This window comes from Raphanus sativus, chromosome 2 (genome assembly GCF_000801105.2).
Source record: "Raphanus sativus cultivar WK10039 chromosome 2, ASM80110v3, whole genome shotgun sequence".
Classification (NCBI taxonomy): domain Eukaryota; kingdom Viridiplantae; phylum Streptophyta; class Magnoliopsida; order Brassicales; family Brassicaceae; genus Raphanus; species Raphanus sativus.
This window is the reverse complement of record NC_079512.1, coordinates 4,964,128-4,991,206: the sequence shown is the minus strand read 5'-3', so window position 1 is coordinate 4,991,206 and position 27,079 is coordinate 4,964,128. Positions and strand designations below refer to the sequence as shown.

At 34.5% G+C, this 27,079-nt stretch overlaps 2 protein-coding genes across 4 annotated transcripts; one reads left to right on the top strand and one right to left on the bottom strand.

Annotated features, from left to right (window-relative positions):
- The first annotated feature begins 4,175 nt into the window (after positions 1-4,175).
- Positions 4,176-4,746, top strand: LOC108838129 (transcription factor IBH1-like 1). Its single transcript, XM_018611099.2, has one exon. The coding sequence runs from the start codon at positions 4,278-4,280 to the stop codon at positions 4,533-4,535; it is 258 nt and encodes an 85-aa protein (XP_018466601.1). The 5' UTR covers positions 4,176-4,277; the 3' UTR covers positions 4,536-4,746.
- A 15,207-nt stretch (positions 4,747-19,953) lies between these two features.
- LOC108842362 (probable alpha,alpha-trehalose-phosphate synthase [UDP-forming] 8) lies at positions 19,954-23,657 on the bottom strand. Of its 3 annotated transcripts, none has more exons than XM_018615246.2 (4): positions 23,419-23,657; positions 20,881-22,866; positions 20,526-20,799; positions 19,954-20,435 (listed from the first exon to the last, which is right to left on the bottom strand). In XM_018615246.2, the coding sequence occupies exons 2-4, from the start codon at positions 22,713-22,715 to the stop codon at positions 20,115-20,117; spliced, it is 2,430 nt and encodes an 809-aa protein (XP_018470748.1). In that variant the 5' UTR covers positions 22,716-22,866; positions 23,419-23,657; the 3' UTR covers positions 19,954-20,114. The 3 variants fall into 3 exon arrangements, with proteins under 3 accessions (XP_018470748.1, XP_018470750.1, XP_018470749.1); XM_018615248.2 differs by having other exon boundaries at positions 20,881-22,838; XM_018615247.2 differs by lacking the exon at positions 23,419-23,657 and adding an exon at positions 23,155-23,383.
- Positions 23,658-27,079: the final 3,422 nt, after the last annotated feature.

Below are 27,079 nucleotides of genomic sequence, written 5' to 3'. Positions count from 1 at the left end.
CTATCAGTTTTGAAAAGAGAAGAGTTTAGCTGTAGCTAATAGTTTTATACTCCCTCTGTTTCTGAATAAGTGTCATTTTAGAATTGTGCACACATATTAAGAAATCATTAAATTTTACATATTTTTCATAAAAAAACATCATTACCCGTACATCTCGACCAATAGAATAATAAAATGCAGAATAAAATTAATTCTGCATTGAAATACTAAAACGACACTTATTTTGCAACAAAAAAAAATTCTCTATAGCGATACTTAATATGAAACGGGAGGAGTATAAAAGTTAGATGAAAATCATTTTGGAATTTCTATAATGACTTATCGAAAAAATAAACGTATTTCCAATAATTGTTCCGAGATCCCGCCAAATTAATAAAAAAGCCCCAAAAGAGGGAAACATACAATAGTAGGGACCTGTTGCCGTAGACTGCGGTGCATTTCCACTTCCATGAACAATCTATGATCATCTAAATAAAATTGTTTGATAGTGTCTAAATACATAGAGAACCATGCAGCTGCAATGGAAAGGATACGTATGGGCAATGATCTGACGGTGATGAGAAACGTGTGTGGTAGAACCGTAGAAGCAATGTGTCTAAGGAAGGGACCCATGTGGCACGTCAGCCACGTCGATTTGCCGAACATGGTAATAACAGCAAACCCCCATTGGTCAGTAGTCACTCACATATAGCCATCTGGTCAGGTTGTCAAAGCCCTAAGCTCGAAGCTATAGGCCACTTTACTTCGTCCTTTATCAATCTCATTATCAAACATACAAATGCATGTGAATCGTAGAGTGGTCCATTTTGTGTTCATCATGCTTGTTTCAATATATATATATATTTCTTAAAATTGGTGAAAAAGCTCTCTTAATATAAGTTTATTTTGAAAATGCTTAAAATTGTGAAATAACCATTATCAGATTTTAGAAAGATAAAAGAAAATATATTGTTTAGATTCAAAGTCCTAAACTAATCGTTATTTATTCTTATAAAGGTTCATTAGTTAACCAAACTTGTGGCCGGTTACGTTATATACATCGATCTAAACATATGTAAAATTGGAATTACTGTTTCTTTGTGTATTTTAGTCAATATATATATATATATAGATCATACTTGAAGACTTTTGTAAATTTATAAAAAATAAAAAGATTTTTGTAACTAATGTAATAGTACTACTCCCATCCATATATCAGCAACGATAATTTAAACGTATTATGTGGAGTTATCCATGCACACCAGTGAAAGAGAGAGAGAGAGACATGGTGAAAGGAAAAGATCACGTCAATGTCGGGAACCTATGGCTACAAAAGAGAGCTTGCTAAACCTAAGCTAAGCTGTCAAAACACGTGCATAGTGTCCAGTTGGGCAATTACAAACATTGTATAGTGTCGGCCAAAAAAACATTTAACAACACGTACGCCCCAACTCCGCGGAACACTCGCACTCATTTTGCATTAATTACCTTCATTATCATACTAAATCTTTGATCTCATTTTACTTCTTAGTATAGCTTTTTTTCATTTTTCAAATTCTTATGTCAGTAGTTTAACAAAACATTAAACCGAGGGAGATAAAAAAGAAACATTTCTCACCTTTAAAACCCTAACCCTGTGATAGAGAAAAAATGTAGATTATGCAGTGAGTAACTTTACAGGTTGCGTTTTAATCTTCTCTGTCAAAAAGGCATCATTATATTTGTGTGCATTGTTTAATTTTCATTATTTTATAAAGGTTGCATTTTTGGAATTGAAAAAACTAACATATAATCAAAATATCGTGGATTGATTTATTGATTAAACTTATGGGTTTTGTAAGGGTTATTTGAAAGTTAAATTTGTGGGTTTTGCAATTGAAATTCTTAAAAGTTATAAAATCAGAGATAAAATGTTGAATCAAAATAACTAACACATTTACTATTTTAGATTCTGCATATTTCTCTTCAGCCACAAGAGCAACTCAATTTTTTCCTTGCAAAACAACAATGTATCCACAATCTACTTTACTATATTTAGATATTACGAAAGTTATATATTCCAATATATGCAAAATATATCATTAAATATGCTCAAAAGTATAGAAGTTGTATATTTCAAAATAAAGGAAGCTTTATATATATATATATATATATATATATATATATATATATTCCGATTTTAAATCACAAAATATTTTCAAAATGAAAAAATATTTTATTCAAGATAAAAATTACGTATGATAAATTGATAACTGAATGAGATTATATTTTAATTTGTTACAACTTAGTTAGTATGATTATTCAAAATACAGTTAGTATAAAAGAAAATCTCGTAAACAAATAACAAAATCTATTTATTAGAGATATTAAGAGATGTGCACAAAAAAATATTAAGTGAAAATACTGTTACCATCAAATATTTCAAGCACACAATCTTTTGAAAATTGAAAATATTTTAACTCAAGATAAAAAATCATGTATGATAACTAAATATATATTTCAGTTTTTTTTTACAATTTAGTTAGGATGCTTATTTTTCGTGACAAAAAAAGTTAGGATGCTTATTTAAAAATATGGTTAATATAAAAAGTTATGATAAACAAAATATTTAAGACTATTATGTTAAATATTTTATGTGAAAATACTGTAAACCATCTATTTTTTTTTTGAAATCCGTGTAATATTGTTGTTAAAAATGTGTATAACTTTTAAATATTATTTACTGTATATCGATGTTTAGAGGCTTTTGAGGATCTATAATATTAAATGCAGGTTTTAGAGATATGTTTTAGGGAACTTTAGGATTTGAGATATGATTTTAGGTGTGTAGCTTGTATTTGAATGTAAATTAAAAAATTTGACAAACATTTTTTGTAACAATTTTTGAGAAACATATAAATGGGGTAAAATTATATACACGTTTTCTTATAAGCAAAATAAATATATAGTAGATCTGTAGATGACAAACCTTTTTGAATATTTGTAAAATATAATAGATCTCAATGTTTCCATAAAACGTATGTAACATGTATTAAAAAAATATTTGCTGAATGAAGGGCTAGTAAGGAGGATTAATATTTTATAGTATGGATTAGATATGCTAGTGCTTACGTATAGTGTATGCAATACTGAGTGTATGTGCCTAAACCCTAAAGTATAATATATAGTCTAATAATATATAGATTAAAAGATGACGTTGAGAACAAATTATGTAAAGATTTAATTTAATAAGGTATAGATTAAATATGTGAAACGTGAGAGAAATAAATATGAAAATTTCGTGGGTTTGTATAGGTAGGATTTTTTGGGTTTCAATTCAAAAAAAAATCAGCTGACAAAAAAAAAAAATTCAAAAAAAGCAATGATAATTATAATTTTAGAAGTTGATGGGTCTTGTGATTGGTGGAGAGAGATAACAAAGTGATTTTGGTGGAGAGAGATAACAAAGCGATTGGTTTTAAAATAGTTGATTCTTATTGGTTGACTATATAATTAGCAAAATAACTAAAAATCTTTAACAAAAGCAATGGTACATCCTTGTAAATAATTTGAAAACTAATGGCAAAATCGTAATATAAATTTTGGTTTAATAGCATAGATAACGTTTGCCAAACCGTTCTCGTTTGATAAGCTATGAAACAGTATAAGTAAACAAATAGTATAGTCTAACTAAAACACACGAAGAACATCAAAAGTATACAATATATAGCATGAATTACTACATCTAGTTGATTGATACAATTTGATTATATTATATACTATCTGGCCGGTTGCGCAATTCATCCTAGTTTTTTTTCCTTATTTGAGATTTTATTGTATATTTATAATCTTGATATAGAAACATAGGTGAAACCAATTAAACTAGAGGCTATATTGCACCAAAAAAAAACTAGAGCCATATATAAAAGATTGCATTACAAAACAAAACAAACAAAACAAATGATAGTGAATCCAAGCACACGTGATTACATTTATCTTAATTTTGACGTTTTGGTAATAATTGAACCCGTGCAATATTAACTATACAAATTTGACGACCGACATTACTAATACATATTTCGGTAATGGATAATGCTTTCTAATCACAATTAAAAGGGACAAACGGATTGAGTTGTATGGGAGGTAAACGGTCATGTTAAAAACAACAAATTCTATGATTGCACGAAAATAAATAACATAACCAAGAAAAAACTCTGATTGGTTTAGAAGCATAAAGACTCTATAAATATGGACCACCCGCACGTTCGTTTGCATCACAACTCTTGAAGTGTTTTCATTAGTCATTACACAGAAAGGCAATGGAGGAGTCAAAGAAATACAAGAGGATGGTGAAGCAGACGTTTACCAAGAACAACAACAAAAGGGGTCATGGGACTGGGTCTGGATCAGGATCCAGGTTGCTTAGGGTGAAGGTGAGAAAGCTCCAAATACTGATACCGGGTGGGAAAAGATGCAACCACCCGGATTTGCTTTTATCTAAAACCGTCGATTACATTGTCCACTTGAAGTTGAAGATTAGGATCCTTAAAGCACTGTCCGACATGTACTCTCTCTGAAGATCCTAACACTATTCTTCTTCTTCCTCTTCTCCTCATTATCATATAAGCTATGGTGTGGAGGTTTGTTTTTCCGTGTATGAATTGTCATTTGGTGTTGCTTAATGTCGCATTTTCCCTTTATTTATATCGACTATCTATATTTTTATTTTATCCGACAATTTGTAAGAAAATTCTACAATATGCATTGTGAACTTCTTGGTTTTATCCATTACAAGGCCTTCGTATAGTATCAGTGGTTAATATTTGATGTTATAAAGTATTTTCATATTATCTATACTTACACACATTAAGTTTATGTTACATGTGAATATACATTATTCTTTTTTTGAATGAAAATATACCTTATTCTTTTACTTGTGAATATACATGGTTTCCACATTAGGTTACATTCTCACAGAGTAGTAGAGGATGCTGGAGAGACCCGATCCAGATTTTATAGAACCACACATTTTCATAAACTGTTTTAGTCTTTTAAATCTCTGATCAACCCTGGTTGCATTTATTTGCATCTGATAAATGATAACTAAATTTTCTCTACCAAACTTTAACACTAGACCGGATTATGTTTCTAAATGCATCTCCAACCATACTCCATTTTCTATTCCAAACATCATTTTAGAGTAAAATCCTCTCTAACCCAACTCCATTTTCAACTCAAAAATGGAGTAATGACTAGGGTTACTCTATTTATGGAGTAATCTTACACATTACTCCATTTTGGGGTTAAACTTTTTTATTTATGAAATTGTCTTTTAAATATTTAATGTTCTTATTTCTTATTTAAATAATATTTTAAAATGATACAATAACATGAAAAATAAGATATTTTATTATTTAGTAATTTAACATTTGCGCTTTGCTATTGTGAAAGGATATGTTCGTTTTTGGAAAAAAATGTGTTACACATCATGATTACATGTATAATTTTACACAACATGATAATTGAGGATGAGCGTGAACTCGATGCACCAATTGAAGTTGCAAGAGAAGCTCCACCTCCAGAGATCGAAATTGCAAAAGATGAAAATGTCCGATTTCAAAATTTTCTTGCTCGATTTAGGAATATCAAAGATAAGAAAAGCTCATTTTCATTACGAAATGAATTAGTTGAACATTCGTAGAAAAAATATTCTAATGCTCATTATTGAACCAATTTATATATTATGTTTTATTTTATTTTTATGATTTCTTGTACTTTTTAATAATAAGTGTCTAATTTAAATAAATTATATTTAAGGCATTTTGCAAATATAAAATAATTGGGGTTAATTGGTAAACTTTTATAAATATAGGATATTATTAACAATTATTAACTATTTCTGGAGTAAAAAATGGAGTAATACATTGGATTAAAACATCACTCCATTTTGGAGTTGCACTATTTTGAAATAAAATTTGGATTAATACATTGGAGATGCTCTAAGGGCAGTGGCGGATTCGGGATCAAGTTTTACTGGGGGCAAAAATACTTTTAACAAATCATATTTGTATAGCAAAATATATGTATATATATACATATATATATATATATATATATATAAAATGTATAACAATATAAAAATTGAATGTTTATATTATTTATTATATTTTATTTTTACTATTTCTATATGTTTTTTCTTTTATTAAATAGAGTAAATATATAGAAATTAACTTAACAATAACCTATATTTGTAAATGAAATCTAATTATTAAATACAAACATTACGGCAATTAAAACTAAAGATATAATTAGTATTAAATCAATTATATATTATAATACTTTTGAGTTTTGATAGTAGGATGATTAAATCTATAAATTATATCTATTATATATTGTCTAAGTAAGATATGCTAAAATTTTAAAAATTTCAAAAAATAATAATTAAAAAGTGTAATAAAAGTAAATTCATAAAAATATGTCATAATTAAGAAGAGAATAGAATATTAGCAATTTAAAAATGAGTTAAAGAATATACTAAGGAAACTATTAAATAAAAATATTTGACATCACTTTACAGATTAAATGGTTATTACCAAAAGCGTTTTTGTACATTAAACTTCAGATTTCCAGAAATAATCTGGTTCAAGATACGTGGGGCATAACAAAGATTTTGGAGCCGCCGTTGATCCAGTGAATAAAAGGCTGATTGCGGAGCTGTTGGAGATTGAGAATGAAGGAGGTGCTGGTATGTATTTGGGTCTCCCAGAGTGTTTCAGTTGATCGAAAATGAAGCTCCTTGCTTTTATAAGTGAAAAGCTTGGTAAGAGACTTAGTGGATGGTACGCCAAGACTCTCTCTCTTGGGGGAAAAGAAGTATTGCTTAAGTCTACTGCTATGGCCCTGCCCGTATACGCTATGTCGTGCTTCAGACTTACGAAGCATCACTGTCAGAAGATAATGAGTGCAATGGCAGTTTTTTGGTGGAATGAATGCAGTGATAAGAAAAAGATACACTGGGTATCTTGGCCAAAACTCTGTATGCCAAAGGAGTTTGGTGGTTGGGCTTCCGTGATATTGAAGATTTTAATCAAGCGTTGCTGGCGAAGCAAGCTCGGAAGTTTCTCAACGAACCACAAAGTCTCCTAGCTCAAATATACAAAGGACGATATTATGCAAATAAAGATTTCTTGGAGTGTGGAGTGGGATACCGTCCCTCTTACGCATGGAGAAGTATCTTGTTTGGGTGGGAGTTGTCATCTAAGGGACTCATCAAGTCTATAGGTAATGGTCGATCAACTTCAGTGTGGGGAGAGAAGTGGATAATGGATGAGGTACCAAGACGTCCAGTGAACCGTCAGACGCTAATTGATGTCAACCTTCAGGTCTCCTCATTGATTGAAAATACGGGAGAATGGAACACCGACATGTTTACTGAGCTCTTTCCTCCTAATGAGGTCTTTCGAATCAAGCAGATGCCGCCAGGAAGGGTGGAGGACTGTTTTGTCTGGGCATACTCTAGACATGGAGCATATACAGTGAAAACGGGCTATGAGTTGCTTGCGAAAGCAAAGGCATCACTAAGTGGAGCGTTAACAGCGGAGGATCAGAGTAAAAACGCTCTAAAGAGAAGGCTGTGGAAAATACCTACCTTGCCAAAGATTAAGATGTTCTTATGGAGAGCAGCATCAGGGGCCTTAGCGGTGGCGGAGAGGTTGAACTCCAGGGGACTTCATGTTGACAACAACTGCAAGCTCTGTCAAGGTTGTCCTGAGATTATTAATCATGTTTTGTTCCAGTGCAGTGTGGCTAGGCGTATATGGTCAGACGTAGAACTCACGTTACCCTCGGTAGCTATGCACCGCTCTTTCGATGAGAACTTATCGGAGGTTTTTGACTGGTTGGAGGACTCAAGCAGACCACATTTAGCTACCCGTGCGATTCCTTGGATATTATGGTTGATATGGAAGAACATGAAATCAGTTTTATATGCAGAAACTCAATTGTCATTGGTGAAGATGCAGAGCGATATGAGAGATGAAGTGGAGCAATGGTTTAAGTTGAATAAAGAATCTACTGGTGTTGCAAATAGATCAAGCCAGATGGGAACAAGTAGTCTTTGGTCCCCACCAGAGAACGAGGTGATCAAATGTAATGTACATGCGAACTGGAGAAACGCATCCCTACATAGTGGACTTGCTTGGATTGCACGTGACAGGTCTGGGAACGTCACCCACCATGCTCGTGATGCGATTGTTCATGCTCCCAACCGTATGATAGCTGAGATCTGATGTATTATCTGGGCAATGGCAAGCCTTAGTGATATAGGAGTTACTAATGTCATCATAGCGTCGGATTACAATGAAGTTATTGAAGCCATCAAAGCTCCATTCCGTTGGCCTAGATTTAGAGACTTACTGCAACAAGTGCTTAAGCTCAAGGATAAATTCTCGATGATAACCTTTGAAGGAGGTGAGGTAGCATCGAATGGGATAGCAAGAGATATAGCCAGAAGTGTATTGAGAGATGGGAGCTTTCAGTCTTACCTTGCATTGGGAGGTCCCGCTTGGCTTCATGACAGAGTTATCAGAGAACATAATGGGAACAGCGTGTGAGTCTTATTTAGAGTGTTGCTGTTGTATTTTCAATTTACTACCTTATGGTAGAAGGCAATGCCTTTTTGTAATCAGTTTCGAACTCTTTTGATTAATATCATTCCAGACGTTTAAAAAAAATAACAAAGATTATGAGTGGGAACATTAATTGAAAACCTTTACAATTTGCATTGATCTCACCAATTTTACTGGTGGCAACTGCCCCCTTCCTATTACAAATAGATCCGCCCCAGTCTAAGGGCCCTAATGGTAACCACTAAAAACAATAGGAAAAAAGGTAGGATTAAATAATATTTCATATTTTTTGTGGAAGCGCCATGGCTTAGTGGTTAAGGTTTAAAGGTTTCTACACCCAGGTCTGGGGTTCGAATCCCAAGCAACGCAATTTCTACACGAGGAGGTCTGGGTTTCAATTCCCGGAGAAAGCAAATTATGCAGAAAATTAGAGAAAAAAACTTAAAAGAGATCTTCAGCATGACGCAAGGAATACCGTCAGGAACGGATCTCACAGGGCGATTCAGGGTGATGCTGTCAGGCGTAAATCTTCATAAGACAGATGGTATTGTCGGCTGTAATATCGTCTACGTAATGTTTCTCATGATTTGTAATAGCATAATCAACTAGACAAAAAAAATATTTCATGCAAATAAAGATTTGCATGAAATACAAAGGACGATATTATGCAAATAAAGATTTCTTGGAGTGTGGAGTGGGATACCGTCCCTCTTACGCATGGAGAAGTATCTTGTTTGGGTGGGAGTTGTTATCTAAGGGACTCATCAAGTCTATAGGTAATGGTCGATCAACTTCAGTGTGGGGAGAGAAGTGGATAATGGATGAGGTACCAAGACGTCCAGTGAACCGTCAGACGCTAATTGATGTCAACCTTCAGGTCTCCTCATTGATTGAAAATATGGGAGAATGGAACACCAACATGCTTACTGAGCTCTTTCCTCCTAATGAGGTCTTTCGAATCAAGCAGATGCCGCCAGGAAGGGTGGAGGACTGTTTTGTCTGGGCCTACTCTAGACATGGAGCATATACAGTGAAAACGGGCTATGAGTTGCTTGCGAAAGCAAAGGCATCACTAAGTGGAGCGTTAACAGCGGAGGATCAGAGTAAAAACGCTCTAAAGAGAAGGCTGTGGAAAATACCTACCTTGCCAAAGATTAAGATGTTCTTATGGAGAGCAGCATCAGGGGCCTTAGCGGTGGCGGAGAGGTTGAACTCCAGGGGACTTCATGTTGACAACAACTGCAAGCTCTGTCAAGGTTGTCCTGAGATTATTAATCATGTTTTGTTCCAGTGCAGTGTGGCTAGGCGTATATGGTCAGACGTAGAACTCACGTTACCCTCGGTAGTTATGCACCGCTCTTTTGATGAGAACTTATCGGAGGTTTTTGACTGGTTGGAGGACTCAAGCAGACCACATTTAGCTACCCGTGCGATTCCTTGGATATTATGGTTGATATGGAAGAACATGAAATCAGTTTTATATGCAGAAACTCAATTGTCATTGGTGAAGATGAAGAGCGATATGAGAGATGAAGTGGAGCAATGGTTTAAGTTGAATAAAGAATCTACTGGTGTTGCAAATAGATCAAGCCAGATGGGAACAAGTAGTCTTTGGTCTCCACCAGAGAACGAGGTGATCAAATGTAATGTACATGCGAACTGGAGAAACGCATCCCTACATAGTGGACTTGCTTGGATTGCACGTGACAGGTCTGGGAACGTCACCCACCATGCTCGTGATGCGATTGTTCATGCTCCCAACCGTATGATAGCTGAGATCTGATGTATTATCTGGGCAATGGCAAGCCTTAGTGATATAGGAGTTACTAATGTCATCATAGCGTCGGATTACAATGAAGTTATTGAAGCCATCAAAGCTCCATTCCGTTGGCCTAGATTTAGAGATTTACTGCAACAAGTGCTTAAGCTCAAGGATAAATTCTCGACGATAACCTTTGAAGGAGGTGAGGTAGCATCGAATGGGATAGCAAGAGATATAGCCAGAAGTGTATTGAGAGATGGGAGCTTTCAGTCTTACCTTGCATTGGGAGGTCCCGCTTGGCTTCATGACAGAGTTATCAGAGAACATAATGGGAACAGCGTGTGAGTCTTATTTAGAGTGTTGCTGTTGTATTTTCAATTTACTACCTTATGGTAGAAGGCAATGCCTTTTTGTAATCAGTTTCGAACTCTTTTGATTAATATCATTCCAGACGTTTAAAAAAATAACAAAGATTATGAGTGGGAACATTAATTGAAAACCTTTACAATTTGCATTGATCTCACCAATTTTACTGGTGGCAACTGCCCCTTTCCTATTACAAATAGATCCGCCCCAGTCTAAGGGCCCTAATGGTAACCACTAAAAACAATAGGAAAAAGGTAGGATTAAATAATATTTCATATTTTTTGTGGAAGCGCCATGGCTTAGTGGTTAAGGTTTAAAGGTTTCTACACCCAGGTCTGGGGTTCGAATCCCAAGCAACACAATTTCTACACGAGGAGGTCTGGGTTTCAATTCCCGGAGAAAGCAGATTATGCAGAAAATTAGAGAAAAAACTTAAAAGAGATCTTCAGCATGGCGCAAGGAATACCGTCAGGAACGGATCTCACAGGGCGATTCAGGGTGATGCTGTCAGGCGTAAATCTTCATAAGACAGATGGTATTGTCGGCTGTAATATCGTCTACGTAATGTTTCTCATGATTTGTAATAGAATAATCAACCAGACAAAAAAAAATATTTCATATTTTTTTGCTTAGTGTTCTTTTTGGATTTGATAAGAAACAAATTTGATCTATAATTCCTTAAATATAAGGAATAACAAAAAAAATTAGGTACCAATTTTTTTTGGAAATTGTGTAAATATTAAAGAACTAAGAAGAATTAATGATTTCTTATCTTTCTTTTAGAACATTTCTAACTCAACTCCATTTTTTTTTAAATGAAATGAAATAGAGTGAGAAAAATTCCAACCCAACACCATATATTTCATTCTATAATAGAGTTTACTGATATCTCATGATTTTCATAGTTTTTAGCATTCATTTCTTATTCATATTAGTGTTTTGAATTGCATTTAGGTGTGTACATTGCATATATTTGTTCATTTGCATGTATTAGGGGTTGGAATGCACACTTGAGAAGTTTTGGGCCAAATTGCAGGTTATCCATGCAATTTACAAAGTTTGGGGCCGAATTGAAAGCATCCGGAAGTTCAGGGACCAGGGCTGCAATTCACTAATATTCGCTGGGGTTTAATTGTTACAATCATAAGTTCATGGGTCAATTCGAAGGGTTCCTTCTACAAAAGATTGGGGTCACTTCGTGAATGCAGAAAATAGGAGGGCCAGATGTGCAAAAAGCTGAGATCTGGCCATGGTTGATCCGCGAGCTTCTTCTGCAACTTGATTACGGAGGCGCCTGGATCCGAGCTTGATTCCGGTGGAGATGGCGAGCATGGCCATGCGGTGGAGCTGAGCAGGGAGATTCCAGACGTTCCACGGTGGATTGCGTGGAGGAGAACTCCGACTTGGAGCTGTGGGCTTTGACGGAGGAAGAAGCGCGGTGGCTTGGAGCCAGCCCTTGACGACTCGACGGAGACTGGCGCTGAGCTGAGCACGAACAGACGCGGAGAAGAGGAAGCTCGAGACTGAGTCACCACGATGAAGACGGATCGGAGTTGATTCACGAAGAGGATAAAGTGACGGAGCTCGACGAAGTGGATGAAACGCGAGCTACTGAAGCTTGCTTCCGGAAATGAAGAACTTGCCGTGATAGAAGAAGACGCAGTCAAGCTTGAGAATTACCACAACGAAGAAGAGTTAAGCTCGAGTCAGCTAAAGCGGCTTGATGCACGCGGGTAAGAGTCACCGCTCGGCAAATTCAACATCAAAGACCAAGCTTGGTAGCGGGTTGATGCACGCGGGGAGGAGTACCCGCCGGTTGATGTCGCGAGTGAAGAGTGATTTAATTATTAATCAAATTCTGGTTTAGTCCGGTTTAATCTTGGTTTGTGGGGTTAAACCAGCTCGAGTTTGGCATCTCCTATAAATAGATTTAGACCTAAAAATCTTATTGGTAACTCATTTTCTCTCAAGATTTTGCCTCATCTTGTAAAAATTTGAATCTCTTAATCATTTTAAGGAAGTTCTTCATCTTAAATCTTGTTTCTCCTTCTCATAAACATGATTATCCTTGAATCTCACATAGATTTAAGGTTTCTCATGGAGATTAGAGAGTAGACACACTTTGAATTCATGGGCTAGGGTGATTAGGATGATTAAGCGAAGAGCTAGGGTGTTTAGTGTTAGATCTATTGTTTCCTTGCTTGTCTAATATCCTTAATGCTAGATTAAAGTTGGCCTCTTTGATTTAGAGCTCTAGACATTTCCCACCCACAAGGTGTTTGATGAAATGTCTGAACCAAGTAGAGCTTGCTCTAAACTTGCCTTACACAAAGACCATTGTGTTAAGGGAGTTTAGATAGTTAATAGACTCATCCCTAATGATTGCTTAGATCTTTTAGGCTCAAAGACCTTTGGTGTCTAGTTGATTAAAGCAAATGAACATTCTTCTTGACCATAGAGTTTGTTTATTTTAGTGTTCTAGACTTAAGAAAGTGTTTGATTGTTAGCTTGTCACTCTAACTTGGATCTTAGTCACCCAAAGTCAAGTCCCTAGTCCCATGGATTCTACCTTAGCATTTGGTTGAAAATTTAGTTCTTGCGCTAGTTTCTTGATAGGATTTGAGATCACCTTGTTCATCCTAGTAGGTTCTTAGCTTGTTACTCATTATCCATCTTCTTGTTTGCTTAGATTAGGAAAGTTTGTGTATTCTTAGTGCTATAGATCACTAATTCTCTGTGGTTCGACAAAACCTTGAAAACTTCCAGTATCATTTACTTCATACATAAAATAATTTATTTATTCATTACTCCATTATAAAATGAAATATGAAATTGAATTGGAGCAGTTTTATTCCATTTTCTTTTTTTTATTCCATTTGAAAAAATGAAATTTTAGTCACAATTTAAACCAATATATAAAACCGTTTGCAATAGACTCGCTTCTCCTTTATGTGCAAATAAATGAAGTGGAATAATCACACTGATACAAAGCCTTAGACGAAAATCTCAGATATATTCATATATCTAATGAAGTTGATAAGCTTTTAAAGATGTTAGAAGTATGAATCTTTAATCCACATTGCAATCACAGTATGTATGTCAGTACAACTTTCTCACAATGATTACATATATTACTCAATGCAAAAAGTTTGCAACTGTTCTTTTTTTTTTCTTTTTGCAACTGTTCTTACTAGACAAGAACATCGAAGTACACATTCCCAACTCCCTCTCAATAAATCTCAAAACCCCACACAAACCCAAAACTTTGCATGTTCTATGCATAATCTTATTCAATAAGACTGAAGCTCACCAAACCAGAGACTTTTTCATGTGAACTAACAGAATGAGCTCTATAGTGAAGATTCTGCTGAGTATTAGTATTATTAATCTGATCTCCAGACTCTATAAGCTCTGCCACGCTCTTGCTGCTCTGTTCCTGGATGCTGCTGCTGCTGCTTCTGCTTTTCCTCCTGATTTAGGAACTCAGCGTCTTACCTACTGTAAAATGCACGGCTCTGATGCATCTGCTGCCTTTTCTCTGTGTCTTTAGAAAGAATAATCCCTTCAACGCATTGAGTTCAAAGACAACCATTCCAAGAATGCAAATAAACAGAGAACAGGATTTGGAAACTTTACCAAGAGGAACCCGCTTCCATACTGATAAGCGCAGCCGTCAAAATGAAGTTGAATCTCTCTGATGGCTCTGTTACCTCGGTCAAGGACTAGCAGTGAACAACTACTTCCAAGATGAGCAACATCAAAATCATTAGATTATCACAACTTTAAAATGGATGCACAAGTAGGTATTGATGTAGTCTATAGTATTTCACGTAATGTGTATGCTTAAAACCTGAAAGAAGTGAGATGAAACTTTTGAGATTCATTAGATTATCGCAACTTTGGATGTTGATTCTTGTAATACATTTACTTCTAAGAGTTGGAACTTGCGTAGAGTGAACAACAGCGAAACAAAAAGATTATGCTTTTAGAAGAAATAAAAAGATGTAAAAGCAAAATAAGGACGAGAAAAGGTTGAAAAATTGGCCCCTTAGGTCTTTGTTGAGAAAATAAGATTTAGCAAGAGACTTTGTTTTGCTTTCATATTGGAAATATGTATGTTCAAGATCACCTTAGAACATTTAACCAAAAGAAAAGTCACCTTAAACATGAATTAGATGATGATCTAACAAGTTAACAGAAAATCCAAAATAAATCAAATATTCAAAAATATGTCTTTAAGTTTTTACATGGGTTATTGTATATAGTCTGTACTCCTTCTGTTTCATAATAAGTGTCATTATAATTTTTTTCTTATTACAAAAAAATATCACTTTACAATTTCAATGAAAATTATTTTTATTTTCATTTGAAAATTAATTATAAATTGCATTGAGTTTATAAATAATTTTATTTATTTCAAATACTATTGGTCAAAGATGTGTAATCAATAAAAATTTACAAATATTTCCGTCATTTTTTAATTTGCGTGAAAAATGTCAAAGTGATACTTCCTCTGTTTCAAAAAGATGCATATCTTAGATTTTTCACATATATTAAGAAAAACACATTAAATTTGATTGTAAATGCATTGTTTTTTGTGAATAACAATTTTCCATAACATAAACACTATTTTTTTGAAGTTAATAATTTTTTATTAAATAATATATTGAAAAGGTAAAAAATGTATTTTTTGAAACAATTTTTTTCCCTAGCATGTGGATCTTTATGAAACGAATGGAGTACTTATTAAAAAACGGAGGGAGTATTATGTAACATAAGTAAACATTACGAAAGATGTGTTAATGCAGTGACTAGATGGCTTAAGTTGAGCTCTATATTTGAGTTAATCCTAAATATGAAATTTAATACTCCCTCCATTTCGATTTAATTGTCGTTCTGGAGCAAAACTTTCGTTTCAAAATAAGTGTCGTTTTAGGATTTCAATGCAAAATTTATTAACAAGATTCTCCAATTCATTTTCTATTGGTTGAAATATGGTTAGATGTATAGGTAATTGCGTTTTTATTTTGGAAATATACAAAATCATATATTTTATTAATACGTGTGCATAAACCTAGAACGACAAGTAAAATGAAACGAAGGGAGTAACTGTTTAAATGAAAAATATAACAAACTTTCCTATTTATCGTCTTCCTCGAGGTTACATGACCTATTTTCATTTATTATACCTAAATGATAGATTTATTAAATGAACAAAATGGTGACTTTTCAAAATTTCTGATTTTCAAAAGCTTATTAAAATTGTAGTCCATCCATTATATGTTTATTTATATTCCTTCCGTTTCAGTTTAATCGTAGTTGTAGAATAATATTTTCGTTTCAAAATAAGTGTTGTGTTAGAATTTCAATACAAAATTTATTAACAAGATTTTTCAGTTAATTTTTCTATTGTTTGAAATATGATTAGGTACATAAGTTATTGTATTATTATTTTAGAAATATATAAAATGTTTTATTAATGTGTGTGCATAAACTTACGAAGGAGGGAGTATAGATGAGTTTTTCAAATTAAAAATAATATATATATCATCGTATATTTAAAAAAATAGGGTGAAAATGTTTAAAACAATAATAGATGGCCGAGAACATAATTTGTTAATTGTCCAGTTTTTTTGCCTTGCAATCTAATCTATTAAAAGTGAAGTAAAAATATGAACTAACCCTTAGAATAACCATTTAATTACATCTAATGCCATTTCCCTTTTTCATTTTAACCGTAATGAATTTTAATAAATGAACTTACAAAAATTGTTTCCTTAAAAATTGTAGTTGTTACACCAAATTTCCTAATAATATGGTAACATCAATCTTTCATTTCCTAAAATAAAATACTACAATTGTTTTCAAAAAGCTTTAATGGTGTCAAACATTTGCCCATACAATATTCTTTGGTCAAGCGAATAATTAAACTAAAACGTAGATATATCATTGTTTAGTTGAGAACTTGAGATCATTTGAAACGTATTTAACACTTAGCCATCTTTTCCACTTATCATAATTGTTTTTAATATAAAATTAGCATATGTATTGATAATTTTAGTTATATTTACATCTATTTTATTAAAAGGGAAGTACAATTAGTACTTAACCCTGATCTTTTCTTAATATTTACCAATCTATGCCATTGGATTTAATACACTGTCGTTTTTGACTTAACAAATCCTACCTAATCAATTAACGTGAAATATGGTTTTAATTATGACATGCGTGCTTCACTTAACCGAATTAAATATGTTTCAGTATATTGACCGGTTATGTCGTTTTACTTAAAAGTTCAAACCGAATCAAATATGCCACAATCTCTATATGACTTACAAACATGTTTTAATACACCGTCCCCACTACATAAAATACCAATATTTCTACAAATGTGTTCCAATAGAAATCAAAACAAACATGTCGTCTGAATTATTATCCAATATTTTGTATATACATAGTTCGGTTCACACATAAAAAAAACAAATTCTGTAAATTCTTTACCATGTAAATACCAATGTCTTGGTTTAGTTTGGTCTGCATAAATCAAAACAAACGTGTTTCCATACAAAATAATCCTCGGTTAAATATTGATATGTAGGATCAAAACCAATATATCATTAGATATCATATTATCGGTGCACCAAATCAAAACCAATTGAATTTCTTTGATTTCTAAGATTGATAATATTCCTAAAACAATCTATATTATTAAAACTGAAGTATAAATTAGGTTTATTTGGAAACATGAATAATAATTTTTAAAAAATGTTTGCTTGGAAACTTGGATAGTAGTTTAAAAAATAAGTTTGTTTGGAAACATGAATACCAGTTTAAAAAAAAAAGGTTTGTTGGAAACATGAATAGCAGTATAGAAAATGTATAATGTTGTTTGGAAACACATATAACAGTATATTAGAAAAAGAATGAATCTATATTATTAAGAAAAATTGGAAATCTATTATATTATGAGAAACTATCTATTTGTGCCAACTTTAAAATATACTAAAATTAGCTAATCTAATTATCTAAAAATATCATTAGTCTAAGATAATCATAAAAAAAAATTAAAACTTTATATATATTTTAAATCAAAATAATAGTTTAAATTTGATTTATATCAAAAATTGATTCAACATATACATATATTCAAAAATTTATTTTTACTAAAATATTTTCCAATAACCATTATTGAAAAATGTTTTCAATATATATAAGAAAACTACAATAAAAATTCAAATTTCATATACCAACTTAAATTATGATTTTTTTTATTTCACATTAAACTTTAAAAATATAATATATATGATTATTTATATGATAGTACGTATAAAATACTTTTAATTATATGTTTACTCTGTTTTTAAAGGGAAAAAAATGATAGTGAATTAGGGGTGGGCGTTCGGGTACACATTCGGGTTCAGTTCAGGTCTGTTTAGATTTCGGGTTCCCAGTGTCAAAGATTTCAGTCTAATTTGACTATTTCTAAATTTTGGTTTGGATTCGATTCAAATCTTTGCGGGTTCGTTTGGGTTCGGATAACCCATTTAAACTATTTTAAAATTTATTATATACTTTAAATTTTGCAAAATATATAAACAAAATAATATGTTACATATAAATTTGAATAACATATGTCAGAATACCTAAACTTAAGATATAAATTGGTTTGATCTTTTTTTTGTCGACATTGGTTTGATTTAAATAGTTGGATAGAGAATTAATAATTATTTTAATTTTTTGGTGTTTTGAGTATACTTTAATGAATGACTTTAGATATTTACATATGACTATTTATATATATTATCAATTATTTAAACCAACTTAAAAGTACCATATATATTCTGGATGTTTTTAAAAACATAAATCTAATATATATATATATATATATATATATATATATAAATCTATTTCGAATACATTCAGATATTTGAAATACTTCGATTCAGATCGGATTCGGTTTCAGTTCTCTAAATACCAAAATTTTGAATAACTTAGATATTTAATCAATTTCGGTTCGGATTTGGTACTTCTTTTTAGATCTGGATCAGTTCAATTTTTTGGATTCGGGTTTTTGTCCAACTCTAATATTAACATAGAAAACAAATAGTAACATATTTATAGAAAATATACCCGCACGGGCGTGCGGGTCAAAATCTAGTTAAGATTAATAGAAACAACAAACAAGGTTTGTGTCCATTTTTGGAAAATAGAGTGTTGATAGTTAGGTGAGGCTTGAGCCCACGGGTTAGAAATGAGCAAATTGAGTTATATGTGGACTGTTTCAAAAAAAAAAAAGTTATATGTGGACTAAATCAGTATTATATCCATTGAGTTGGTGAAAGAAAAAAAGGCAGTGGGATTAAAATCGTTCTAATCAATGAGTAAAAGATACTCCCTCCGTTTCAAATTATATGTCGTTTTGGAGTAAAATTTCGTTTCAAACTAAGTGTCGTTTTATGATTTCAATGCAAAATTTATTGACTTTTTAATCTAATCTATTTTTCTATTGGTTGAAATCTAATTAGGTGTATTGGTAATGATGTTTTTATCTAGTAAATATACAAAATTAAGGGGGATGTATTCAATTTAGCATTTGGTGTGATTTGATTTTTAATGGAGTTTTAGATGATTTTAATAAGTTGCAGAGATTTAGGTGATTTTTGTTAAACTGCTCTAGAATATCACCTAAAATAATAGGATTTGAGTTTTATTTTTTTTAATTAAGAAACTCCACCCAAACACCTTAAAATCACCTCAAAACTTTAAAATCCCACAACTTAATATATTTTCAATATTCATTCAAAAAAAAAATATATTTTCAATAACAGTGGATTTCAGAGTACTTTACGAAATGTCAAGTTTAATAACAGTGAATTTTAAATGAGTTTTTAAAATTCATGTTTGAATAACAGTGGATTTGTCATTTTAATATAAATCACTTGAAACTCTCGGTTGAATACACCACCCTAAATGTTTTATTAATCTGTGTACCGAAGTCTAGAACGACAAATAAATTGAAACGGAGGGAGTAGTAAACAACACGAAGGTTTGGGAAATAAATGGACAATGACATGAAACTACAAACAACATTTACTCTTTTTGGTTGGCTCTCACATGGACACTTGTACTAGCCGGATGATCAGACATTCAGACCCCTCTGACTACATCTTGAAGTCAGTGAATCCACAAGTGAATTAAATTCAAGAAAAAAAGTAGTTTCTAAATCTATACAGAGAAATAAAGAAATAGAAACTGCAAGTCCTAATTTAACCCAAAACAATAGTTAAAACCAAGAAACAATAAATCCTTCAAAAGCAGATTAAATACCATTTCTCATTTTCTTTTTTTACATTTTGATGTTAAGTAAATTTAACTCTGGTTATTTTTTGACACTTCCACTTTTAAAAGATGCTTTCAAATGCAACTTCTGTGTGAGAAGTGGTCTTCAAGCTCAACGATGAATCCCCCAAACCTTTTAGTAGCTTAAGCACATCAGCTACATCATCCAAAAAGTACTTAGCCTTACTTGGTTTTCTCCCAACAGTACAGGCAAAAACCTCTGGCTGAATCAGAAGCTCTGGATTGGTCACTGTACTCAACATACCCTCAAACATATCCTCATCCGACCTATCATCTCCTATGCATATCACCATCTCTGGCGGTTCCCCACGTTCAACCATTCCTCTGATTACTTTCTCACAAGCTAGACCTTTGCTTACACCCTGAAAAAAACACATCGAGTAGAGTCAAAAAAAACAAGACTCTTAAGCTACATGTGTGTGAATGTAAGTGCAGTTTCTTCTTTTCCTTACCTGTGGTTTTACTTCAACAATGTGTTGACCTCTCTTGACAACAACGGGCTCATTCGCAAGCACACTCTCTAGATGATCAAGAAGCTCCTTAGCTTGACAAGATCCAAAGTCCGGATCAGCATCTTGATGATGCCACACAAGAGCACTCTCTTTAAACTCTATACTAGACCCATCTGTTGCCTCCATGTATGATCTCATCACAGGCTCCACCATTGCCTTCCACTCTGTACCCGTAGACGAATAACAAGTCTCCCACTCTTTCTTGCTATTCCACCTAAACACCCACAAAACAAAACATGTTCTCTTTAAGTATAGTCACCACATCCATGTAAAAGTATAAGACAAGAACACATACCTTATGAAGTATCCATGTTCAGCAGCTATTCCAAGATTCTCACAAGGAGACAACCACTCGCTCAAAGACTCTGGTCCTCTCCCACTAACAATAAACACAGTGTTCTTAGCATCATCACAAAGAGCCTTCAGAACAGACAAAACCTCAGCGCTTGGATCCTGAGTAATGGAGCTTTCAGGGACAAGAGTACCATCATAATCAAGAAAGATAGCTCTCCTCTGCGCTTTTCTATAAACAGGAACAATGTGTTCCACAGAGAGCTTCCTAAAGCTAGGGGAAAGCGACAAAACCCTAAACCCTAATCCAAACCCAATCCCCCAGCAACGTTTACTGTAATGATCCTTGCAAGCCCTCTCAAGATCCTGCATAAAGCTCTTCGCCCAGTAACCAACATCATGAGTGCTGATATAGTTATAATGCTTCTCATGCCTCAGCTGCTTCTCAGCTTCACTCATTTTAAGAGCCGAGTTCACGGCCTGAGCAACGTCATCCACATCCCATGGATTCACTCTAATAGCACCGCTCAAAGAAGGTGAGCATCCAATAAACTCAGAGACAACAAGTGTACTTGTTCTAGGAGACGAATCCTCCTTAAGATTCCCTCCTTGCCTGCAGACTATATACTTATAAGGAACCAAGTTCATACCATCTCTCACCGCATTCACCAAACAACAGTCCGCAGCAGCGTAGTAAGCACTCTTCTCGTACCGCGGGACAAGACGGTCTATCAACACTATAGGTTTATAGCCAGGACTACCATAGCGCTCGTTGATCCTTTTAGCGGTCACGTAGGTCTCTCTCTTAGCTTCTTCCACATCTTTACCTGAAGTTCTCGCAGGGTTAACTATCTGAACAAGAACCACTTTCCCTCTCAGGTGCCAATACGTGTTGAATAGACTCTCCATGGCTAAAAGCTTTAAGCTAATGCCTTTGAAGATGTCCATGTCGTCGATGCCGAGAACTAGCTTCTTCCCTTTGAACTCTTCTTGAATCTCTTTGGTTTTCGCCGCGGTGGCTGGGAGGTTGAGAACAGACTCTAACCTCCCCATGTGGACACCAACCGGGAGTATCTTGATGAACACAGTCCTACCAAAGTAATCTAAACCAATGTGACCGCGTTTAGACTGGTAATCAAGACCGAGCATTCGACTACAGCAAGACAGGAAGTGTCTTGCGTAGTCGAACGTGTGGAATCCAATGAGATCACAGTTCAGGAGACCTCTGAGGATCTCGTCCCGGACGGGTAGCGTCCGGTAGATCTCAGAGGAAGGGAAAGGGCTGTGAAGAAAGAAACCAAGTTTGATTCTGTTGAAACGTTTCCTCAGGAAGGTGGGGAGGACCATGAGATGGTAGTCCTGGATCCAGACGTAGTCGTCCTCCGGGTTGATGACTTCCATCACACGGTCCGAGAAGATCTTGTTGGCTGAGACGTACGCCTGCCAGAGCTTCCTGTCGAAACGGTCTCCGTGGTCGGGGAACATTGGGAGCATGTAGTGGAACAGAGGCCACAGCTGGTGTTTGCAGAAGCCTCGGTAGTACATTTCTTGGAGGTCTTTGGGCAAGAACGTGGCGACGGAGTTGAACTTGGTGATTAGGGTTTGCGAGATTTCTTCTTGCTCGTTTGGTGAGATGTCTGCGTTGAGGGAGCCGACGTAGAGGAACTCTGTTTCTGGAGGGAAGCCGTCTTTGAGCTGGAGCTGGAGAGAGTCTTCGTCCCATGAGAAAGACCATTTGCCTGTTTCTGGATCTCTTTTGGATTGGAGAGGTAGCGTGTTGGCCACGATGATCTTCCTCTCGCGTGGAGAGGAAGTTACCTCGGTTCCAGGGACGGTCATGTCGCGTGGGAGAGGTGTCTTGGAGGAGGGATGTGTAGAAGCTATACGTCGAGAAAGTTCGCGCAGGATCTTGTTACCGTGTAGACAAGGAAGCTAAGAAGCTTTGTGGTCTTGTTCGAATACCTAATCCAAAACGCAGTCGTTTTATAATCTGTGAATAAATAGATTAAGAAGCTATTAGATGCTAATTAATCATCATTGTCAGGTCTAAGTAAAGCACGAGATTATACCATAAACAAATTAAGAACAGAAGAGATTGTGTTTTGTTCACAAAACGCTGTCGTTTTGACTATTTATAAATAGAGAGATTAGGAAGATATTAGATGCTAATTAACCATCATTGTCAGGCCTAAAAGTCTGAGATTATACTATAAACAGATCAAAAACACATCAAGATTTACCATGTAGATGTTTTAAAAAAAAAAACGAAAAAGATTACCACGTAGACAAGAAACTAAGAGCTTGTCTGGTTTGAACACCTACAAAACGCCGTCGTTTTTTGCAGTTTCATAAAAACGCTATTAGATCCTAATTAATCATCATTGTCAGGCCTAATCAAATCATGAGATTATACCATAAACAGATCAAGAACACATCAAGATTTTTACCGTTTTCATCAAAGACAGTTCTATAAAGAAAGACAAGAGGAGAAGAGACAAAAGAAAGTCGTCTGATCTCGACGGAGATATCGCCGGAGACTCACCTTCGCCGTCGATTCTTGATGGATGTTTTTATAATATTGCGGTCAAACAGATTAATGGAAAGCTTGCGAAGATGAAGGGAGAGACGAAAGAGACTCGGAACTCTCTTTCGGATATTCGCAGCACTCAAAAGAGAAAGATTCAGAGAGAGAGAGAGAGAGGAAGCAAAAAAAAGAAAGAAAATAAAAAAAAAAGAGATTTCAAGAAAAGGAAACTTATATATACGAAAATATACATACACGTTTTCTAACGATCTATTCTGCTTTTCATTTATATATGGCTACTATATTTTTTTTTTTTTTGCCGTCAAGTTTTGATTTCATTAAAGAAGTGGGTCAAACCCAAGAACTACAACAAAGGCCACAATAACAAAGGCCCAACACACAAACAAACACAAACTACGGCCCATCGGCCCAAACCAACGAAGCCCACAGGTAAACCCATAATGGGCCAAAACCCCAACCCACCCGAAATCGGACGACATCAAGCAGGCCCACGAGTCAAGGAGGCCCAAACCACGTGTTGTGGTCTTCACCCTAAGAACGCCACGCGTTCGATCTGCCTCAACCTGACCGCCTCCTCTTCGCCACGCCGTCGACTCAGAGTCACCGCAAGTCGATGCGTCGGAGCTCGAGAACCGGCAAGCCTCCAACCACACCACCCCTTCGCTTCTGCTTTTTTCATCATCAAGGAGAGCCTCGTCGATCTCATCGACTGCTCCTTCATTGCCGCACAAAAGCGGATCTAGAAACCACACGCGAAGCCGCAAACCCGATCTAAGAAGCAGACCACAAACCCTACAACACAAAATAAACCTAGAAAACCGAAACAAGACCGGCGGCGCAAGACTGAGTGAGCCTTCGCTCCCGGGAACAAGAGCCGGCGATGGAGAAGCTGTGGAAGCTTCCTCCTCCCGGTGACAAAGGCCGGCATCGACGGAGCTACCAAAGCCTCCGACTCCCGGAAAAACCTAAAGCTGTCGAAAGGCTTCCCCACAACTCGTCTTCCACACGACCGCGTCGTTGCTCCAGAAGCAGAGCAATCACTCATGTCGGTTAAACTCACCGAACTGCCGACAAGAGCAGCGCCTGAACCAGAGCTCCGACAAGGCAGTCGTAGCAAGGAGGCGATAGAGAGCCAGAACTAGAACAAACTGACCGAAGGACGTAGCCTCCGGCGACGGCACGGGCGCTCACGCGCCGGCCGTACGCCGGAGCTACAGATAGATCTAATCTTCTCTCTGACTTCTCTCTCTTGAAAAGCTGAATGGAATCTTATGCCTTGAATTTTGATATATGGCTACTATATACATTCCATTATATTTCGAAATTTAATAATATTATCATATCGTAGCTTTTGCTCTGTACGTTCTTTTGGCGATAATGTTTTGGATAAGTCCTTTGGGAGGCCGCCGTAAAGAATTACAATTGTACCCTTTGCCTTCCCAGCTACTATAGTATTGGGTTTGGTAGATTAGTGTGTGGTGGACCAAACTTTGTATTTTACACTAAAGAGAACAGATTAATATAAGAGTTCCTTAATTAGATTTACCAACTCGCATCTTATCTTATTGTCTGGGGTTTATATGGATATTATGGGGTCCCCATTTACATATATAAGAGTCAAAAATATACTTACGGTTTAACTTTTATCCCAATGTTTAAAAATATTTGAAAGGAGACAAATTCAAATCATAGTTTGGTTAAATTTCATTTATGCATAATATGAAGAATAATATATATAGCTTTTCACATGATTAGTACTATATTGCAAATGCATGTCTCATTAATCATTAGCACATGGTTTTCTGATGGTAATGTTCTGAAGCATGTGAGGACTGAGCCTAAATCTGAAACACAGTAATAATCAATAGGGCAATACCAATAGTATAAGAAAGAACCATTGTTCTAATAAAAAGAAAATTGAATACCTAATGGTCCTAATCCATCTGATAAAAGTATTTTTCTGAAGAATATTCTTAAATAATATTATTAGTTCCAAGCATAACATAATTAAGTGAATAAAGGGTACGGTAAAAATCATGTGAATCAATAATTAAAAGAACTACTCCAAAGTACAAAGTTGAAACAAAGTTTGAAAATAAACAATCTTATCGCTATCCACTGGTGACAAGAAATGCCTAGTCGCATGCCTAGACACGATCTATTAGTAATGTTTAATAGATTTATAAACAGTATTGATTATGCAAAAGAAAAAAACGTCCAAGTGTACGCACACGTTATCTTCATACTATGATTTTAGGACGCCCACTAACCCTAACTCCCTAAGACCCAGTGGCTGGTAAAGTAAATAATGTTGAACGTAAAGGTCTTCTTTTAACATCCCACGTTGCCTCGAAAGCCAATGCGGATTGGGAAATTGGATCCGACGTATCCGATAAGACTCTTTCTTCTTTTTTTTTTTTTTTTTTTCCTCTAGTATTATATAGACTCTTTCTTCTTCCTTTCATTTTTTTTCAAAAAATTGTTTAATTAATAAAATTTCAAGTCCAGTGGATATAATTAAATAAATAAAAACTAATTTCACAGCTGTAGTTTCTCTTCCCCTATTCGAAAGGGCCATGCGCGTGGGTGTAAATTAAATAAGATTATTTCTTTTATGTAAAACGAAAAATAAAGTAAACCACTTTTTCTTCGATATATATACTACCTTCCAAAATGCATTCTCTGAATCTTTGGTGGTCTTAATCTTGTTTACATTATTATTTGTTTTCTTACAGCAAGACTTTTTTCCAGAAAAAAATAGTTATACATTGCTTAATGCTTTTCCATTTACATTAATTAATATTTTAGAATTGTGTACATAACTAAGAAAACATCATTAACCATTTATCTACAAGTAATTCAATGAATAATAAAATAAAATAAATTTTTCTTTTTATCAACAACAAAATAATTTTCATTATACAATATAAACATAAAAATTTAATTTTGACCAGAAAACATCAAAATAATGAATTTTATATTGCAAATTAAAATGTCTTTTAAGCTAGTTTATTCCAACAGGTATTGAGCCAAAATATAGTTTATCCAGACGGGCAGACATATTCGTCGGCCAAGGTGGGACTAGAGTTACACAAACCAATAAGAATCAGACACGGTGTCAACTTCGTAATGTCTTGAGAGTGTGAGTGGGACCGTGGAGTTTTCAGAATGTTTCCGAAATGGATAAGTGTTTCCCTATATTTCTGCAGAACTGCGTTCCCACTTACGTAACTAGTCAAAAAATTGACAACCAATGAAATATTGACACATCATAATAACGTTATATTTACATGGGAAAGGATCTGTGCATGTCTGTATGAAAAGCCAAAGCCAACCTTAGAACCTTCCCCTTTTATTTATGATTACCGGGCTGTCTCATAGCTGTAACATCATGTACTTACATTTTATTTTCTTTGGATTTAAAATATAAGCCGACATATTGAATCCTTTTTTTCTTTTGTATTTATACTGCTTTTTGTTTTTTGTTACAAGCTGTCATTGAGTGTGTTTAATGCACTACTCTATTTTGTTCACCTTCTAACAAGAGTTAATGATTTGGTTTCTAACAACTTGTGGTTGGGCATTTCCCTTCTTGATAGCTTTTTTTTTTTGGACAATTCCCTTCTTGATAGCTTAGATTGTAAAATGAAATAGAAAT

What these genes read in the sequence shown, in the direction of transcription:
- LOC108838129 (XM_018611099.2), top strand. Translation starts at nt 4,278, where the DNA reads ATGGAGGAGTCAAAGAAATACAAGAGGATGGTGAAGCAGACGTTTACC.
- LOC108842362 (XM_018615246.2), bottom strand. Translation starts at nt 22,715, where the DNA reads ATGACCGTCCCTGGAACCGAGGTAACTTCCTCTCCACGCGAGAGGAAG. An exon ending in GAACATGGATACTTCATAAG is followed by an intron (nt 20,800 to 20,880) that starts GTATGTGTTCTT and finishes GTGGGTGTTTAG; the next exon opens with GTGGAATAGCAAGAAAGAGT. An exon ending in TTGTTGAAGTAAAACCACAG is followed by an intron (nt 20,436 to 20,525) that starts GTAAGGAAAAGA and finishes TGTTTTTTTCAG; the next exon opens with GGTGTAAGCAAAGGTCTAGC.